This window comes from Microcaecilia unicolor, chromosome 3 (genome assembly GCF_901765095.1).
Source record: "Microcaecilia unicolor chromosome 3, aMicUni1.1, whole genome shotgun sequence".
Classification (NCBI taxonomy): domain Eukaryota; kingdom Metazoa; phylum Chordata; class Amphibia; order Gymnophiona; family Siphonopidae; genus Microcaecilia; species Microcaecilia unicolor.
In genome coordinates, this window is record NC_044033.1 from 203,598,207 (window position 1) to 203,618,086 (window position 19,880).

Genomic DNA, 19,880 nt, shown 5'->3' on the forward strand with positions numbered 1-19,880 from the left:
AAAAGAGGGGGAGAAAAAAATTCGACTCGAGGCCTCAAAAGGGCCTACCCGAAACCGAAAGAGAACTTAACGGGGCAAAAACTGGAAATAGAGGAAGGGGAAAAAGACCTAACAGGCCTTCTTCCGAAATCCTTTTTTTTTTTTTTAGCGAAAAGTAAAAAAAGACGCGCGAGGTCAACTTAAGGGGCGCGAACGGCGTAAACACGACCGTACCGAGCGCGGACAAAAAAAGACTGACGAACACGAGCCGGTTCGGGCGGGAAGACGGCCGCGCATGCGCGGTGCGCGTGGGCGCGCGAGGACTAGCAAAGGCCTTTGCTAGTAAAGTGTTCCGATTGGAGGGGCTGCCGTGGACGTCACCCATCAGTGAGAACAAGCAGCCTGCTTGTCCTCGGAGAAAGAAAGCATACTTAATTCCAAGATATTTTACTATACATTTACAAGGGTATGCTAGCAAGCAAGTTGCACCCATGGACTTCGTCTCTTCTCTCATATCTAGGAATTTCTTTCTTCTCTCTTGAGAAACATTCCATGTCAAGTGGTCTGGTGGTCCCTGCGCGACCATCAATGATTTCGATGGTTTTACGTTCGCCGATGCAATACTTGCTGAGATATAGTAATCTGTTTGACCCCATACTGCAGCCTTCTATGGTATGACTCCGAGATTTTAGCAACTTTGAGACACTGTATCTCCGGCAATATTTTGTACAACGTTTTGCGCTCTATTAAACAAAATAATAAAAAAAATCTTCACGAGCGATTTCCATGTAGAAAACTTGGTCCGAAAAATTTGCGGCATGAAAAACTTATAAAGTTTGGCTTTTTATATCTCTGGAAATAAAAGGTGTGATAAACATGAAACTTTGCACACAGCAACTTATCAACATAAGGTTTTTGAATATAAAATTTCATTCTCCTAATATTTTCCATTAGTTCACAAATTGAGTGTAAAGGGTCATTGTTGATACATTGAAACCCTCTGCTCAGTGTGCAGCAGCAGCAGCTAAGAAAGCAAATAGAATGTTAGGTAAACAAAAATGAGGACGTTATAATGGAGGAGTAGCCTAGTGGTTGGTGCAGCGGACTCTGATAACGGGGAACTAGGTTCGATTCCCACTGCAGCTCCTTGTGACTCTGGGGAAGTCACTTAACCCTCCATTGCCCCAGGTACAAATAAGTACCTGTATATGCTATGTAAACCTCTTTGAATGTAGTTACAAAAAAACACAGAAAGGCGGTATATCAAGTCCCATTCCCCTTTCCCTTTGTATAGCTCCATGGTGCGACCACATCTCAAATACTATGTGCAATTCTGGTCACCACATCTTAAAAAAGATATAGTGGAATTAGAAAAGGTACAGAGAAGGGTAACAAAAATGATAAAGGGGATGGGATGACGTCCCTGTGAGAAAAGGCAAAGTGGCTAGGGCTTTTCAGATTGCAGAAAAGATGGCTGAGAGGAGATATGATAGAGGTCTATAAAATAATAAGTGGAGTGGAACGGGTAGATGTGAATCGCTTGATTACTCTTTCCAAAAATACTAGTACTAGGGGGCACGTAATGAAGCTACGAAGTAGTAAATGTAAAAAATTGGAGAAAATATTTATTCACTCATGTAATTAGACTCTGGAATTCATAGTCAGAGAATGTGGTAAAAGCAGTTAGCTTAGCGGGGTTTAAAAAAAAAAAAAAAGGTTTGGATAGCTTCCTAAAAGAAAAGTCCATAAACCATTATTAAGATTGATGGGGAAAATCCACTACTTATTTCTAGGATAAGCAGCATAAAATGTTTTGTATTGGGATCTTGCCAGGTACTTGTAACCTGGATTGGCCACTGATGGAAACAGGATGTGGGCTTGATGGACCTTCAGTCTGTCCCAGTATGGCAGCACAGAAATAGTATTCATGGGTGCCTATTCTCCATGCCAAATGTCAACCACAAGTGGACACTGTAGATCACACTCATGACAGGAGGAAATGACCTCAAACATTGCCAAGCATTGTTTTCTGCCCAGTTAACAGGTCAAAATAATGATCCTATAGTGACTAGTGTAATCACAGGCCAAAACTCTCCTTCCCGTCCATAATTTTTCAACAATTTCTTTATCAGGTAATTCAATCTTTGAAATGTTCAACATGTGCCAGCTAAACATTGAAGTAAGGTCACATGGCCAGGGCTCCTATTGGCTCTCTGCTGGTAGGCGAGCACAACCCATCAGTCCAATCCTGGTCCGGTCCGGAGGGACGCTAAGGAATATGTACTTAAATTGCTGTGAAAGTGCTCCTGCAGGGACACTTATCTGAAATACCAGAATCCCCAGAGAGTGGGATGACTACTCTTTTGAAAGAAGGAATTACACTCCCAATGCTTGCATTACCATGGAAAGCATCAGAAGATACTACTATAAATATAAACAAGATTAACCAGTTAAAAAATAAAATGCCGAAGTACAGTAACAAGGTAGACAACTTTTAGTATTAGTCCACGGTGTCTGTAGTCAAACTGTTTATCACACTGTTTGCTACTCAGTTATTTCACCTCTACCCACAATAAGGTACATCTTTTCAGCTTTTGGGCTTGCAGACACAGCACATTTACAAAATCTCTCTTCTCTCTATATAAAAGGCAACACCAACATTCTATGAAGCCTCCAGAAGGAAGTGTGAAGGGGGAGAGATATCCGGTTTCCCCATGAAGTGTCTGCCCCGCCCTCTCTGTAACACAAACAGTCAGTGAAGGAAAACAGCAGAGCACGAAATCAAATCACTGGCTCTGTAACAGTGAAGGACTCAGAGGGGGGAGGGGAGAGAGGCCAGAGGGCAGGGACACACACACTCCCACATGCACACAGAAGAAAACCTTGCTACCCCCCCCCCCCCCCCCCGTTTCATTTGCATCAGAAACAGGGCTTTTTTACTGAAGGACTCAGAGGGGGGAGGGGAGAGAGGGCAGAGACACACACACTCCCACACGCACACAGAAGAAAACATTGCTAGCCCCTGTTTCATTTGCGTCAGAAACAGGGCTTTTTTATTAGTGGTTTATACAACAAAACAATTATAGGTCAAAAGCAAAACACAAAGACTGAAATAAAAATCACATAAAAGCTACACAGCAAATTGCATAAAAACAAGAAATTAGCAATTTATCTCACAAAATCCCAACAGGGCTAGAGCTGCATCAGCTGCTCTGTGTAGATTAGTTTTTCAGGGTAAGGTGATGAGACTTGTATATAATATGTAAAGTGCTTTGGCTCAAAGGACAGAAAGGTGCTATAACAATTTGTACTGGGGAAATGGAAGGGTAGATGACTTGCTCAGTCACAAGGAACTGCAGTGGGAATAGAACCCGGTTCCCCTAGTTTATTATTAGGATTTATTTACCACCTTTTTGAAGGAATTCACTCAAGGCGGTGTACAGTAAGAATAGATCAAACATGAGCAGTAGGCAATTAGAGCAGTAGAAATATTCGAATACAAAGTATGGCATGGTATACTACTTGCAATGACAATACAATATGTACTAGAACATTATAATTGGTAGTGAAGGGTAAGGCAAAGTTGTAACATATAGTAGGAAGAATTAGAAAGTAGGGCGATTGATTTGAAGAAAGTTGCACGTGAGGTCAGAGATGGTTAGGGTAGGACTCGGAGTGGAGTTCTCTGGCCACTGCACTAACCATTAGGCTACACTACCGCGCAGCTTAAAAGCTACTTACAAACACTTTCAGAAATCTCTGAAAACTCACCTATTTAACAAGGCATACCAACAAGATCAACAAGTAGAAATGTAACAAAGCAACCTTACCTATCATCAACAATGCCCCTGCTCATTCCTACTTACTCGAATCTCGATCTAGATCTATTAACAATATGTTTTCTACTTATTCTCATTTGCTTAATCTTCGATGATACTACTTTCCAACTAACACTAACAGTTATTTACTATTTTACTATCTACTAACAATAACACATTGTAAGCCACATTCTGCCTGTAAAGAGGTGGGATAATGTGGGATACAAATGCAATAAATAATAATAATTCCACTGAAAGACTGGATCGCCTGCAGAGCGGTTAGCAATTTGTCATCATGCCCAGCACATATGGGTAGTTGCGCAATATCACAAACGTAGGCGACAGAATCCAAAACGCACCAAATGAATCAATGCTTTATTAAACGGATCTCACTGCAAGGGAACACTTCCACTGTTCCTTTGTGCTCTGCGCCAGTTGCAGGACTCCTCTGTCTCCACAGCAAGATTGTATCTTTCTACTGATTGATGCATTTGATGACTATTTCTGCACAACAAGACCTCTGAAGCAGGTGGTTTGGCCGAAACACAGATCGTGTCGGGTCTATTTAATGAAGCACTAATGTGACGTCCCCCTGTTCTTGGGCTCTTTGTTTAGCTTTTCTACACATCACGCCATTTGTAAATCCAATCTTCATCACCAATGAATTACTAGACAACTAATATACACAAGTCCAACAATAAAACTATTCTTAAAGTACACGAGTCACGCTAATAGCTTTTCATTTTGGGGGTGGGGGCCGGGGTGAGGAGGCCACCCCTTCAATCCCATTGTCAGCGTACAAAAGAGAGCAGAGACATACATAAGAATCGAGACGCCATTTTGTAGCTGAACCGGAGAACAGAGAGAAGTGGAGAACCAGCGAGAGCAGCAGTAGATTCTCGTCTCCCAGCGCGTCCAACACGGGCCCTAAACCTATATCTTACAAAGGCGATCGCGATAGGTACTAAACTGACAGAAAAACCAACCAAATACGAATAAGTACTACCATTGTAGAAACAAACAAAAAAAAAGAAAATGAATATAGGATAAAGAAAGCTAGTGAGAGACTTATAAAAACACGAAAACCTAACCTGAGTAAGCACGAGCATCCATACTGTCTTCCTTCTCCTTTGCCCCCCACTCAGCTGTGCGCACGCGCCTTCAAACCGCCGTCGCAGAGGGAAAGAAAGCACGCGGAAATCCCCGCCTCCTTCCATCCCAACGCAATTGGAGACGCGCCTGCGTGGGGAAAAAGTGAAAAGAAAAGGAGCTCCTAAGGATATACCAAGACAGTTGCTTGTCATTATTCTTATGTTCTATTCTGAACTTCTCCCACGCACACAACTGACATTGGTATACCCCACACCGGTTCCTCCTCCTCTTTTTTTTTTTTTTCTTTCTCCAATCTGCAACTTGGCGCTGGCGTTTTCGATAATAGGCTGCTACCAGGCCGGGTCTACGACGTTCCTCCAATAGCGTTGGGAAAGGAGGCGGACTGTGTGGCGGCGGTTAGGAGGCGCGTGCGCAGAGCGTGGTGGGAGGCGAGTGAAAAGGACGCCATGGACGCTCGCAACTACTCAGGTCGGGTTAACTCTTCTTCATATCTCGTAATTATTTGTCTAGTTTTCGAAAGTCTTTGTGTTTTTTTAAAGTTCGTTCTAGTGTTCCCCCCCCCCCCCCCCGTACTGTTCTTGGTGTGCTGTGCTCCTTAGGGGTCTCGCTACACCTGCGGCCTCCTCGGTGTGACGCAGCCTGGGGACCCGCGGAGAAAACGGTGGTACCACCGTACTGAGCAGCTAATATGATCTTGTCGTTGCACCACTTTCTCTTTTCTGGTGTACTCGCAAAAGGGTGTTTCCGACTCCCTTTTTGCACGTAAGGAACCGGATTTTAAAGGGGAATTTTTCCTCGCTCCTTCCGGCAAAAGAGGGCTCTTTAACGCCCAAAAAACCTTGTTTTTCATGTTAAATAATGTTGTTGTGAAATTGTGTTAATTGTGCCACATCTTTTTCAGTAGTTCAAGGTGAGTTGCATTCAGGTTCGCTGGATATTTCTGTCCCAGGAGGGCTCACAATCTAAGTGGCAGTGGAGGGTTAAGTGACTTGCCCAAGATAAGGAGCAGCAATGGGATTTGAACTCGGAGGCAGATGCATTAAAGCTTAATGAGCCTTTAATGACCCTCTAACGAGGAAATTTTGATCCATTGCACGCATCAAAGGGCTTTTACCAAGGAAGCTAGCAGCTAACGGAATGGAGATGAGCAATTAGTGTAAAAACCCCATTGAAACGAGATGCACTAACCTTTTCCGATTGCCTTTACGCAGGAAAAAGGCAGGAAATCTAACGAGAGGTCTGGACCTCTCGGTAGGACAGCTCTGTGCCAGGAAAAATAGTAAAGTGAAAAAATAAACTTTGAGCCAATCCCAGCGCATTAGCAGAGCTAAAAGCATTGTGATTGGTCCAAAGGACGTAGCATTACATAAGTCCAAAAGAGCTGTGTTTAAGCTTAAAGAAAACGTGTCAGAAAACACATCAAATAAAAAAAGAATCAGGAGGGGGCAAGGGTGCTCATCAGGAGCGTCCTGTATGGACAGCCATGCCCCCCCCCCCCCGCTGCTCCCCAGTCTGCCACTTCCCCCCCCCCCCCCCACACACGAGAAAGCGAAATTCTAGCAGTCCCGGCCCCCCCCTCCCTTCCTGTTCCGCTTTGCAAAAGCTAACTCCGCCTCCTGTCATTCTTGTGCCCTGCCCCTGCTGACCCCCCTCCCTATTACCGACCCGAGCAGCGCCTCTCACCTCTTTCTGAAGCGCTGCACGGGCAGGAAGATCTGTTGTGTTGGTCGCAGAGTCTCCATGACGTCTCTTCTTCCCTGGCCTAGGCCCCGCCTCCTTCTGACGTAAGTAACCTACGTCAGAAGGAGGCGGGCCTAGGCCAGGGACGAAGAGACGTCATGGAGACTCTGCGACCAACACAACAGATCTTGCCCGTGCAGCGCTTCAGAAAGAGGTGAGAGGCGCTGCTCGGGTCGGTAATAGGGAGGGGGGGAGTGGTGTAGTCGACCTCAGGGGGGGCGGCGGGGTACGGGGCGGAAGAATGATGGGAGGCGGAGTTAGCTTTTGCAAAACAAGAACAGGAAGGGAGGGGGACCGGGGCTGCTAGAATTTTGCTTTTCGTGGGGGGAGGGGGGGCAAGGCCGTCTATACAGTACGCTCCGGACGAGCACCCTTGCCCCCTCCTGATCCTTTGTTTTTGTATTTTGCTGACCGGGTAGCCACGTGTATGTGTTGTGGCTTTTTTTTTTTGTTTGTTTTGACATTTGCAGCATGCGCAGAGCAGCCAGCAAAACGCTTGGCTGCTCTGCGCATGATTTAGGGGCTGATTACCGACGTGTATTGTGATTCTTTGATACATTGTACGTTTCAATACCGATCTGAGCATGTGTGACTTTTTTTTTTTTGTGCATTCTTCGTTTTTTAAAAATCGTTAGGGACTTTAACGATTTAGATTTTTTAACGTTTGGTTGATGCATCTGCTTCTTGGTCACTACTAACACTTTCAAGGGTCTGTGAAGGATCCTGGTGTATTCACCCTTCGCATTGAAAATACACCAGGATCCTGGTGTGCATGTGGCCCTTCTCATGAGAAACAGCTGAATTGAAGTGTATGCTGCCCCTCAGACAATGAATACAGCTGGATCTAGGTGTAAGCAGCCCTTCCAGAAAGTTTTGGGTATATGCAAAGAGAGTTTCTGCTGTCTAGCAGGTACAATAATTTTTAATGTTGTTTTGCTTATTTAATTTGTTATATGTTCACAGGGGAAGCTTTAATTTCTGTCAAAAAATGACACACATAGGCATTAAAACTTTTGCAAGTATTTTTATAGAGAACTATGTTTGTTGTCATCATGAAGAAAACAGCAGGTATCTAGCACTCCAATGAAATCCACAATAGAGCACTGGAAATAACAAAGCAGCTTCTGGAGTACTGACAGATATATTTTGGAAAATAACCAGCCCCCACAACTGCACATAGATCTCCCCCCCCCCCCCCCCCCACACACCCCTAACGAGAGAATGCAAATCTACTTTGCTATTGTTTATGACAAATGGAGATGGCTGCTGCTGCGGGACTGCCTTCAACTTTATAGTCATACCGTCTCCTGTGGACCAGATAAGCTTATCCCATGTCTTCTGATTTTAACTTCAACTCTTATCTGTTTTCAGTTTTGGCACAGTATGTCATTAGGGCTTCTAGCCCATGTAGTTAAGTTTAAACAAAAGAGATCTGCATGAAACAAAATATTTATTTGGACTTATAAAACCACTTGCCCCTGAAACATGTTCAAAACAAAATAATCCATTTGTATATCTAAAATATAAACTTCTACAAAACAGATGAATATGTGATTCCATGTGCCCCAATGAAAGGAGAGTTTAATTCTACTTCCATTTAATTTCAATATATTCCATCGTCTTTATAAACACCAGGCTTCCCAAAGCAGATTACTACAACAGTTAAGATGAACCTATCAGGAAACAGGATATTCTCACTGAAATCTGGCCATCTGAATTGTATAGAATAACAGTGAAGAAAAATGAGCACAAACTACAAATTCCTTAGCGTCCCTCCGGACCGGACCAGGATTGGACTGATGGGTTGTGCTCGCCTACCAGCAGGTGGAGACTGAGAAAAACTCTGACTCTTGAGAGCCAATAGGAGCCCTGGCCATGTGACCTTAGCCTCAGTATTTTCTCAGTCTCCCAGCAGGTAGGAAGTGAGCCCTTTAGTCTCTCTCTATCTCTTTCTCTTTTAGAGGTTCATAATTACAACAACAATAATACTACCTCTTCTTCTGTGCCTAGGAATTCTCTATTAGACGCTGGGCAGGTAGGAATTTCTTTTCCTTTCTTTTACAGCCTCTGGGGGTGTTAAACTCGGGTGTCCCCGGGTCCCTCCCCCCTTCCTCCCCATCTCCCATATGTAGCTGGGAAGGGCTACCCTTTGTTAGAAAGGTGTATGTCTTTGGGAGAGGCAGCCACTCTAGAAAGTCACAATTTTTATGAGCAAGCTCAACTGTTTAAAAAAAAAAAAAAAAAAAGGTATATACCCAGGCTGTTAACGAGCAGGCAGCTCTGTGCTAGTCTACTTCTCTTCAGCACTGTCTTTTCTAACTGGGAAAAAAAAAAAAAAAAAAAGAAACTTAAGAGAAGATTTCTCTTTGGGGATTGTACTTTAAAAGAGTTAAAACAAATAGAAGGAAATTACGAGAAGAAGCCCTTTTTTCTTTCCCCAGATTTTTCCTGGCAGTCAGCTCGGTTGTGATTTATTATGCTTGCGGAGCTTTTTCTTTTCTAGTTCAGCTGTGCATAAATAAATAAATAAAAGATTGGAACAATTCAGTGTTTTAGACTTTAAAGGGCGATTTTTTCGCAATTATGTTCCTCCGTTTTCTGGCGTTTTAGTAGCTGTAAATGGAAATTGAAAAAGAAAAAAAAAAAAAAAATGGCGCGAACCGCTATGGCGCGAACCGCTTCGGCGCGCGCCCGCTCTTCTCCGATCGGTCTGAAAAGCTCAGGATGTGCTGCGCTGTCTATTAGCGTCGGAGGAGAAGCTAAAGCATGTTTTTGCTCGGCACTGGAGGGTAACTTTTTTCTTCCTCTACCAGCGGCAGCGATTTCCGGCTTCTTCGTTTGCGATCGCATCTCCTATCATGTCCTCCATGTTTTTTCTTCTTTGATCCTCGTTCTTTTACTTTGGGCGCGCTAGGTAGCCATGTTTGCCTCCAGCTGCAGTTCCCTTTACGAGGCAGCGTTTCTCCGGTTCGGTTTTGTTTTTTCTCGGGAGTGTAGAAGGAAACGGAGATGTTGTTTCTGGGGTAGTCTGGGGATTTGCAGCAGACGGGTATTTCCCTCGGGCCTTTTCTTCATTGGCCCAGGGTCTGGCCATGGGTCAATGACTGCTTCTCTATACTATATGTTACATAAAGACTTATGTGGGTTTTTTGGAGCAGGGATTGTCTTTCTGTGTGAGGTGTTCTGCGCTGCGGGCATCTGGTACCGCTATACAAACGTTAATAATACTTATAATAATATTTTGCTTGTCCCTTATGTTCTTAATGTCAGGTCACCCTTTAGGAGATACCTGTATGTTTTGGTGTCGATATCTTTTGCTTTTGTATTTGGTCAGACTGTTTGATATTTGTGTGTGAGTAGATAGCGTACAGTGAGGACCTCTTTCACAGTATTTTTGCCTTTTCTCATGTCAGGTATCTGATTTTTGTGGCAATTCAGGTAGCTGCACTTGCTACAGTCCTGTCTACCAAGCTCCCAATCATTCAGCTGCCTTAGCAGGCATGCTTTATTCATGTCTTCCCTTCTTTTCCAACTGCCTTGAAGCCTCTCATATTTCATTTTAGCTTTCTTCTGGTTATTACAGGACATATGGTCACTTAGAGAATAAAGTCATCCTTTCACTTAAAGATAGTGGACGGTCCTCAAACCATCTACTCGTGTTTGTCTCTACTCTATCAGTTCAGCATTGGCAGATTATAAACATCCTGTTTTGGTCCAGTATGCCTATATATACCATCTGCTATCTCTTCCTCTTCCTTAGAGACCTGATGTTATATCAAGCTTTCTTGAATTCAGATACAGTCTTGTCTACACTGCCTTCACCAAGTGGCTGTGGCACAACTTCACTTTTTTCGTTACAGGTAATTTCCAGGTTTCTATGCGCCTTCACTCCAGAGTGTTCTTTCAATTGGAAGGGGATTCAATCACTTCCTGTGTATTTATACCATAGGTACATAAGTATGGTTATGCTGGGTAAGCCCTAAAGTCCAGCATTCATATCTAATGGGCATAGGTACATAAGTTTTGCCATTCTGGGGAAGCTCAAATGTCCACCTTTCTACAGCCAGAACAGCATTTAAAAAAAAAAAAAAAAAAAAAAAAAACCTCTCACGAGAGTATTGAACAGAAATCTCTGCTCCAAAAGCAAGGCTTGGCAGTAATTCTGCAAACTAACGCATACAATATTTGCCATGGCTGTTCACCACTAGGAACACCGGGGACCCTGGGCCTAGGTTCGGTGTTTTAACCTGAAACAAGCTCAACATTCATATCTATTGAGTGTGAGTCTGGTACTACTACTACTACTTAACATTTCTAGAGCGCTACTAGGGTTACGCAGCGCTGTACAGATTAACAGAGAGGGACGTTCCCTGCTCAAAGGAGCTTACAATCTACATCTCAGTGAGGGAGGACGCATGACCGTGGTACGTGGATTAGTGGTATGTGGATTAGGGAGATCCAAGAAATTACAGGCCGGTGAATCAGACGTTCATACTGGGACAATTTTTTTCTGTCCGGAGCGTACTACCATAGCTGGTGGACTCCTATATTCAGAACTTTCTATATTCAGAACTTACCCAACTATGGAACGCCATAGAGATAGGGTTGGAGTTTGTAGCCCTATTTAACTGGTGTCCTTGGTCACCCTTCCTCTTCTCCTCAGGATCCAGAGAATGGCTAGTTTTTTGCAGTACTCTCTCTTCCGTTCTTTTATAGATCTAAGAGGATGTTCATTGCGCTCTTAGGGTCATTTCATTCTTACCTAGACGACTGCCTAATTGGAGAAAGTCTTATCAGCAGAGTTCTCAGGTCACGCACCGGGTGTTGCATTGCTTACAGTCTCTAGGTGGTGTGGTGATTGTAGCCAGGCCTCTCATTTGATCTCTCATTTGATCTCTCATCAGATATCTCTGATTTTCTCTTTGTTTAGTCAGGTTGGCGCACAGTCTTTTGTCTCCTCTGCAAACATCCCAGTTTATATTTTTCTTGGTGACCTTGGGCCTTCGGCCATTTCCTCGCTCTATTCTGCAGAATGCAATTTTACTTTCTAATGCACAAGACGGAATTTTCCTTCATCCTATTGCGCTATTTAAGTGTCATCTAGTTATCTCAAGAACCTTAGTTCTGTCATTGGGATGCTTCGTGCAGTACACTTTTTGGCAGAAGCTTGGCCTCAGCAATTCGTTTTACCTTCGGGTGAATTTTGTTTTCCCTACTGACAAACAAGGCGGAGAGAGCTATGTTGGTCCTTGCCATGGCAATGGGTTAGGTCATCCGCCAAGGAGGAGTTAAGAGTATACTCTTGAGTTTGTACTTATTTTTTCTTAGTTGTGTCACCCTGCATTTAGGTGAATGGACTCTCATTTTTTCAGCCTTACTTCCTCACTGCGACACTTCAGGGCTATCTCTTTTTGCCTTCAGGCTCACGAACATTTCTTGCTTCTTCCATTCAGCAGTCACTCAAACTTATGGCGTGGTTACTGGGTCCGCAACATCTTTGATATTTTCGCAGGAAGTACTTCAATTGCTTCCAGACAGAAATCTACATTAAAGTCCTATGAATCAAAGTGGCGACAGTTCACTCTGTGGTGCTCCTCTCGCCACTTCATTCCACAGACAGTACTATTTTGCATGTTTTGGAATGTCTTCTGCATCTTGCGAAATCTTGTCTGTCTTACTCATCCATTAGAGTTCATTTGGCAGCTCTATCAGTGATGCATGATACTGTTGACAACCGCACGCTTATGCAGCATCCACTGTCAAAGCGGTTTCTTAAAGGAGTCCTGCACCTGTACCCCCCGCTTCGTCCACCAGCTAGGTGAACTAGGTGAACAGACTCTTAAAGTTCTGTTTTTCTAGTAGCCATAATTTTTTCTATAAAGTTTTCCTCTTCAAGCACTGTTTCCTAGTAACCATTGCAGCAAGTAGATCTATGTGTGGAATACTTCTACGGTTGGTAACTTCTTTTTGGTCTGCTGTAGTTTAAAGTTTTCACCTTTCCCAATCGGTTTTTTTCTTATTGGTTTTGTCCTTCTAGCCAGTAGGCGTAAAAGATTTTCATTGTTTCTACCCCGCTATATCGCGAAGGATCAAGGAAATGAGAATGTCTATTTCTCTTCTCGCTGAGAGGGCAGTTCCACAGCGTATTACAACATATTCCACAACTTCAGAAGCGGGCTCTATTCTTACTATGGCGATTTTTGGTGCTCTCGGTGCACATTGATAAGTTGGTAACTTAGTCCTAGTTTCAGTTTATTTTTCTCATTGGGACACACTACATGTTAGTTGTCGCCAGATGGCCTATGCAGCATGAGCATTTCTCTGCAGTTTTCATAGGGTCCCTCCCTTCAGATTACTGCTTTGGTACTTCCCATCAGTCCAATCCTGGTCCGGTCCGGAGGGACGCTAAGGAAGGAGAAATTAGATCTTACCTGCTAATTTGCTTTCCTTTAGTCCCTCCGGACCGGACCAGGCCCCTCCCATGTTCTCTCTACTCTTTAGCTTCTTTTATTAAGTAGGAAGTGTATTCATTCCTTTACGATTCGTGGAACAATACTATATATATACAGAACTTTACCTGGTCTATATTGCTGGTGAGCTCAATTGCTGGAATCTATCTATAAAACCTTAAATACGCCATACCACTAAAACCTTAAATACGCCATACCACTTCTCTGGTGAGAGTTGTGGCTGAGCTCAGTTGCTGGAATATCTATAAAACCTTAAATATGATTTACCACTTTAGCTTCTTTTATTCAGTAGGAAGTGTATTCATTAGGAAGTGTATTCATTCCTTTACGATTCGTGGAACAATACTATATATATACAGAACTTTACCGGGTCTATATTGCTGGTGAGCTCAATTGCTGGAATCTATCTATACAACCTTAAATTCGCCATACCACTTCTCTGGTGAGAGTTGTGGCTGAGCTCAGTTGCTGGAATATCTATAAAACCTTAAATATATATAAGATCGTAAGTGGGCCATACCACTTCTCTGGTGAGAGTTGCTGGTGAGCTATAAGACAAGTGAGCCATACCACTTCTCTGGTGAGAGTTGCTGGTGAGCTATAGTACAAGTGAGCCATACCACTTCTCTGGTGAGAGTTGCTGGTGAGCTATAGTACAAGTGAGCCATACCACTTCTCTGGTGAGAGTTGCTGGTGAGCTGTAATACATATCGGGCCATACCACTTCTCTGGTGAGAGTTGCTGGTGAGCTCTGATACTTGGCATTGCCGAGTGCTTTGTGGCTGCTAGGATTCCATACGGCACAGAAGGTCTTTCTTTCCTGCTTTGTTATTCAAATACTGAGGCTAAGGTCACATGGCCAGGGCTCCTATTGGCTCTCAAGAGTCAGAGTTTTTCTCAGTCTCCACCTGCTGGTAGGCGAGCACAACCCATCAGTCCAATCCTGGTCCGGTCCGGAGGGACTAAAGGAAAGCAAATTAGCAGGTAAGATCTAATTTCTCCATGTATAATTGCTGTTTCTACTAGCTACAATAATTTTTGAAGCTGTTTTAGTGATATTCAATTACGTCTTTTCTCCTCCACCGCGCAAGGCACTGCCTATCCAACAAAAACAGTGTTAGACTTGTTACAGATGGACAAACAATATAGAGTGACAACGTGGATGCAGCAGCTGATAGGTTTGCTTGCTGTGTTTTGAGTGAATGCCAATGACGGCTGCGCGGGGCAGTGGAAACAGAGATTAACTAAATGGCTTCCTTACTTACAGTGGACTAGATAGGCTCACTTCCACTCCAGTCTATTAAACCTCCTTCAAGATTTGCCAGGAAAGAGAATAGAGAACCGCAGCGCTGGGTTATGACTAGTGATCGCTGCATACTGTAAGCAGCAGCAGCCATCAAAACAAAGAAGCACTCAATCTGTCACTAAACTTTTATTACCTCGAGAATGCTAGATCCTGTTAAGTCACGGCCCCTGTGACGTAACATGACCGTTGCACGACAGGGCCTCACAACTTTTAAGGAGGACAAGATTGCTAAGCAAATGCTAGGGTCCGAGAGACTAATCTTCAGCGTTGAATACATCAACAGTCTTTTAAAAACAATTTTTTTTTGGTGGATATGTAAAACGTCCCTATTTAAATGACTGGGCAAAGAAAACATGAACTTTTAAAGGTGTCTTTAATTGAATCCAGGAGGATCCCGCTATATCCACCTTTTACCCAAAATCATTCTCAAGTTTTGTTCGTTATCCTTTTTCACTGTAACCATAGCAGAATCCCAAGTGGTACCCTTTCCATACACAGACCGTACACGTTAGAAAAGAATAAAAACAGGTGCTCAACTGTTAATACCTGCACGAAGTTACCCTGGATCAGCAGGAAAATACTTACATTGTACTGTGCAAAATCCAGACATGCATAATTCTTCTAAAGCTGTGAGTGAATCGAATGCCTTGAAAAATTTGAAAGAAAAACTTTCTCCTTGTAACTAGGGCAAGAGGAGGGGTAGAGGTAGCCTGTTGTGGCCTTTTGCCACCAGGTGATAAGTATTTATAAAGATGATTGGCATCAGAGATTTGCATGCACTGCCTCTTGGTATACTAACCTTTCATGCATATTTAGTGTGGAAATCCTGAAAACTGTCTTGCCTCTGGATCTTGAGAACTGGAATTAAGTAGCCCTTGACTATTTTCTCTATTAACAAGCAGGATTAAATCAGCCAGGAAAGTGGGTGAGGTTATCTGCAGCCTGAACAAAACCCTTCTTCAGAGCTCAGTACTGTTGTAAAATTCTGAGTATGTACTACTTAACATTTCTAAAGCGCTGCCCGGATTACACAGCGCTGTACAATTTAACAAAGGACAGTCCCTGCTTAAAGGCGCTTACAATCTAAAGGACAAAAAGTGCAGTCAATCATATTGGGGCAGACTAGATTTCCTGAATGGAGGTATAATGGTTAGGTGCCGAAGGCGACATTGAAGAGGTGGGCTTTGAGCAAGGATTTGAAGATGGGCATGGAGGGGGCTTGGCGAATGGGCTCAAGGAGTTTATTCCAAGCATAGGGTGAGGTGAGGCAGAAAGGGCGGAGCCTGGAGTTGGCGGTAGTGGAGAAGGGTACTGAGAGGAGGGATTTGTCCTGTGAGCGGAGGTTACGGGTAGGAGTGTAAGGGGAGATGAGGGTAGATAGGTATTTAGGGGCTGCAGATCGCGTGCATTTGTAGGTTAGTAGGAGAAGCTTGAACTGTATGCGGTACCTGATCGGAAGCCAGTGAAGAGACTTGAGGAGAGAGGTGATATGAGCATATCGGTCAAGGTGGAAGATAAGACGCACTGCAGAGTTCTGAACGGATTGAAGGGGGAATAGATGGCTAAGTGGGAGGCCGGAGAGGAGTAGGTTGCAGTAGTCAAGGCGAGAGTGAATGATAGTTCGGGTGGTGTGCTCAGAGAGGAAGGGGTGAATTTTACTGATGATATAGAGGAAGAAGCGACAGGTCTTGGCTGTCTGCTGGATATACGCAGAGAAGGAGAGGGAGGAGTCGAAGATGACCCCGAGGTTGCGGGCAGATGAGACGGGGAGGATGAGGGTGTTGTCGACTGAAATAGAGAGTGGGAGGAGAGGAGAAGTGGGTTTGGGTGGAAGACAATAAGCTCAGTCTTGGCCATGTTCAGTTTCAGGTGGCAGTTGGACATCCAGGCAGCAATGTCGGATAGGCAGGCTGATACTTTGGCCTGGTTTTCCGCAGTGATGTCTGGTGTGGAGAGATACAGCTGGGTGTCGTCAGCATAGAGATGATATTGGAAGCCATGAGATGAGATCAGCGAGCCCAGGGAAGAGGTGTAGATTGAGAAAAGAAGGGGTCCGAGGACAGATCCCTGAGGAACTCCAACAGAGAGCGGGATGGGGGTAGAGGAAGATCCATGGGAATGTACTCTGAAGGTACGGTGGGAGAGATAAGAGGAGAACCAGGAGAGGACAGAGCCTTGGAATCCAAATGAGGATAGTGTGGTATGGCGTAAATTGTGATTGACAGTGTCAAAAGCGGCGGATAGGTCGAGGAGGATGAGGGTGGAGTAGTGACCTTTGGATTTGGCAAGGAACAGGTCATTACAGACTTTAGTGACTGCTGTTTCTGTGGAGTGTAGAGGGCGAAAACCGGATTGAAGTGGATCGAGGATGACATGAGAGGAGAGAAAATCAAGTATTTTGGAGAGGAAGGGTAGGAGGGAGATGGGGCGGTAGTTGGAAAGACAGGTAGGGTCCAGTGATGGTTTTTTGAGGAGAGGTGTGACTACAGCATGCTTGAAGGTGTCAGGGACAGTTGCAGTGGAGAGAGAGAGAGGTTGAGGATATGACAGATGGGGGGGGGGGGGGTGACAGTAGGAGAGATGGTGTTTAGTAAGTTGGTGGGGATGGAATCAGAGGAACAGGTGGTGCATTTCGAGGAGGATAGAAGGTGTGCGGTTTCCTCCTCGGTGATATCAGGAAAAGAGGAAGTCGGCTTGGGATGGTTGGTAGAGGTGGGTGGTTTGCTCCTTGGTGTACAACTCGCTCCCCCCCCCCCCCCCCCCCCCAGCACTAGCATTACTGTCATGGTATGTGCAACAGAAAAGCAAAGTATCTATACTAACCAAAATTAAAAGAAATATTTTGCTTTTGGCTGTTTGATAAGGTGACAAGTGGTTGTAAAAATGTTGCATCTTTTAAAAATACTGAAGCCTCAATTACCCCGGGGGATGTCTACTGCCTTTCGTGCCAACCCCGAAAGGGCTCAACTATCACTGGCTTTCTCCAATAAAGCCGAGGGAAAACTCACTGTCAAAAAAAGAAAATTATCAGGTATGATACATAATTTTTCCTTAAACTATTCTATTCCTATACGTAATAGTTCCACAAGACAGCCGGCGTGGTTAAATAGTGAGGTGAAGGAAGCTATTAGAGCTAAAAGAAAAGCCTTCAGAAAATGGAAGAAGGAACCGGCTGAAAATAATAAGAAACTGCATAAGGAATGTCAAGTCAAATGCAAAGCGCTGATAAGGAAAGCTAAGAGGAAGGCAAAAACACATAGTAAAAATTGTTTTTAGGTATATTGAAAGCAGGAAGCCAGCAAAAGAATCGGACCGCTAGATGACCGAGGAGTAAAAGGGGCGATCAGGGAAGTCTAAGCTGTAGTGGAGACATGAAATGAATTCTTTGCTTCGGTCTTCACCGAGGAAGATTTGGGTGGGATACCGGTGCCGGAAATGGTATTCAAAGCTGACGAGTTGGAGAATCTTAATGAATTCTCTGTAAACCTGGGGCAGTTCTACAAACTGAAGAGTAGCAAATCTCCTGGACCGGATAGTATTCATTCCAGAGTACTGATAGAACTCAAAAATGAGTTTGCAGAGCTACTGTTAGAAATATGTAATTTATACTTAAAATTGGAAGATTGGAGGGTGGCCAATGTAACGCCGATTTTTAAAAAGGTTCCAGAGGAGATCCGGGAAATTATAGACCGGTGAGTCTGACGTTGGTACCGGGCAAAATGGTAGAGAGTAGCCTAGTGGTTAGTGCAGTGGACCTTTATCCTGGGGAACTGAGTTTGATTCCCACTGCAGCTCCTTGTGACTCTGGGCAAGTCTCTTGCCCCTGGTACAAAAGAAGTACCTGAATATATGTAAACCGCTTTGAATGTAGTTGCAAAAGTCTCAGAAAGGCGGTATATCAAGTTCCGATTCCCTTATTAAGAAAAGAATTACAGAGCATATGCAAAAGCATGGATCAATGAGACAGTCAACATGGATTTAGTGAAGGGAAATCTTGCCTCACCAATCTACTACATTTCTTTGATGGGGTGAACAAACGTGGATAAAGGGGAGCCGGTTGATACTGTGTATTTGGATTTTCAGAAGGCGTTTGACAGACTACCTCATGAAAGACTCCAGAGGAAATTGGAGAGTCAAGGGATATGTAGTGTTCTATTGTGGATTAAAAACTGGTTAAAAGATAGAAAACAGAGAGTACGGTTAAATGGTCAGTATTCTCAATAGAGAAGGGTAGTTGGTGGGGCTCCCCAGGGCTCTGTACTGGGTCCACTGCTTTTTAACATATTTATAAATGACCTAGAGATGGGAGTAACTAGTGAGGTAATTAAATTTGCTGATGACACAGTTATTCAAAGTCGTTAAATCGCGGGAGGATTGTGAAAAATTACAAGATGACGTTTAATGTGAGCAAGTGCAAAGTGATGCATGTGAGAAAGAGGAACCCCAATTATAGCTATGTCATGCAAGGTTCCACGTTAGGAGTCACGGACTAAGAAAGGGATCTAGGTGTCTTCGTCGATGATACGTTGAAACCTTCTGCTCAGTGTGCTGCTGCGGCTAAGAAAGCAAATAGAATGCTAGGTATTATTAAGAAAGGAATGGAAAACAAAAAGGAGGATGTTATAATGCCTTTGTATCGCTCCATGGTGCGACCGCACCTCAAATATTGTGTTCAATTCTGGTCGCCATATCTCAAAAAAGATATAGAGGCATATTTTCAAAGCACTTAGCCTTCCAAAGTTCCATAGGTTTCTATGGAACTTTGGAAGGCTAAGTGTTTGAAAATATGCCTCATAGTGGAATTAGAAAAGGTGCAGAGAAGGGTGATGAAAATGATAAAGGGGATGGGACGACTTCCCTATGAGGAAAGGCTAAAGCGGCTAGGGCTCTTCAGCTTGGAGAAAAGGCGGCTGAGGGGAGATATGATAGAGGTCTATAAAATAGTGAGTGGAGTGGAATGGGTAGATGTGAAGCGTCTGTTCACGCTTTCCAAAAATACTTGGACTAGGGGGCATGTGATGAACCTACAACGTAGTAAATTTAAAACGAATCTGAGAAAATGTTTCTTCACTCAATGTGTAATTAAACTCTGGAATTCGTTGCCAGAGAATCTGGTAAAGGCGGTTAGCTTAGCGGAGTAAAAAAAAAAAAGGTTTGGACGGCTTCCTAAAGGAAAAAGTCCATAGACCGTTATTAAATGGACTTTCGGAAAATCCACTATTTCTGGGTAAGCAGTATAAAATGTTTTGTACATTTTTGGGATCTTGCCGGGTATCTGTGTCCTGGATTGGCCACTGTTGGAAACAAGATGCTGGGCTCGTTGGACCTTTGGTCTTTCCCAGTGTGGCAATACTTATGTACGTATAAGACTGAACTAAACTCAAGGGGAAAGAAATGGCACCCCTTATCTGCCCATTAGAATCAGTTCTCTTCAGTTTGCAAATCAGCCTTCAT

At 43.8% G+C, this 19,880-nt stretch overlaps 2 protein-coding genes across 2 annotated transcripts in view; one reads left to right on the forward strand and one right to left on the reverse strand.

Annotated features, from left to right (window-relative positions):
• Positions 1–4,984, reverse strand: part of LOC115466130 (A-kinase anchor protein 8-like) — a 134,960-nt gene extending 129,976 nt beyond the window's left edge. Inside the window, exon 1 of the mRNA XM_030197178.1 lies at positions 4,889–4,984. Within this exon, the coding sequence (XP_030053038.1) occupies positions 4,889–4,910 (22 nt within the window). The 5' untranslated portion in view covers positions 4,911–4,984. The remainder of the gene's footprint in view (positions 1–4,888) is intronic.
• Positions 4,985–5,045: 61 nt separating this feature from the next.
• Positions 5,046–19,880, forward strand: part of AKAP8 (A-kinase anchoring protein 8) — a 144,553-nt gene continuing 129,718 nt past the window's right edge. The window contains 1 exon segment of the mRNA XM_030197177.1: positions 5,046–5,378. Within this exon segment, the coding sequence (XP_030053037.1) occupies positions 5,357–5,378 (22 nt within the window). The 5' untranslated portion in view covers positions 5,046–5,356.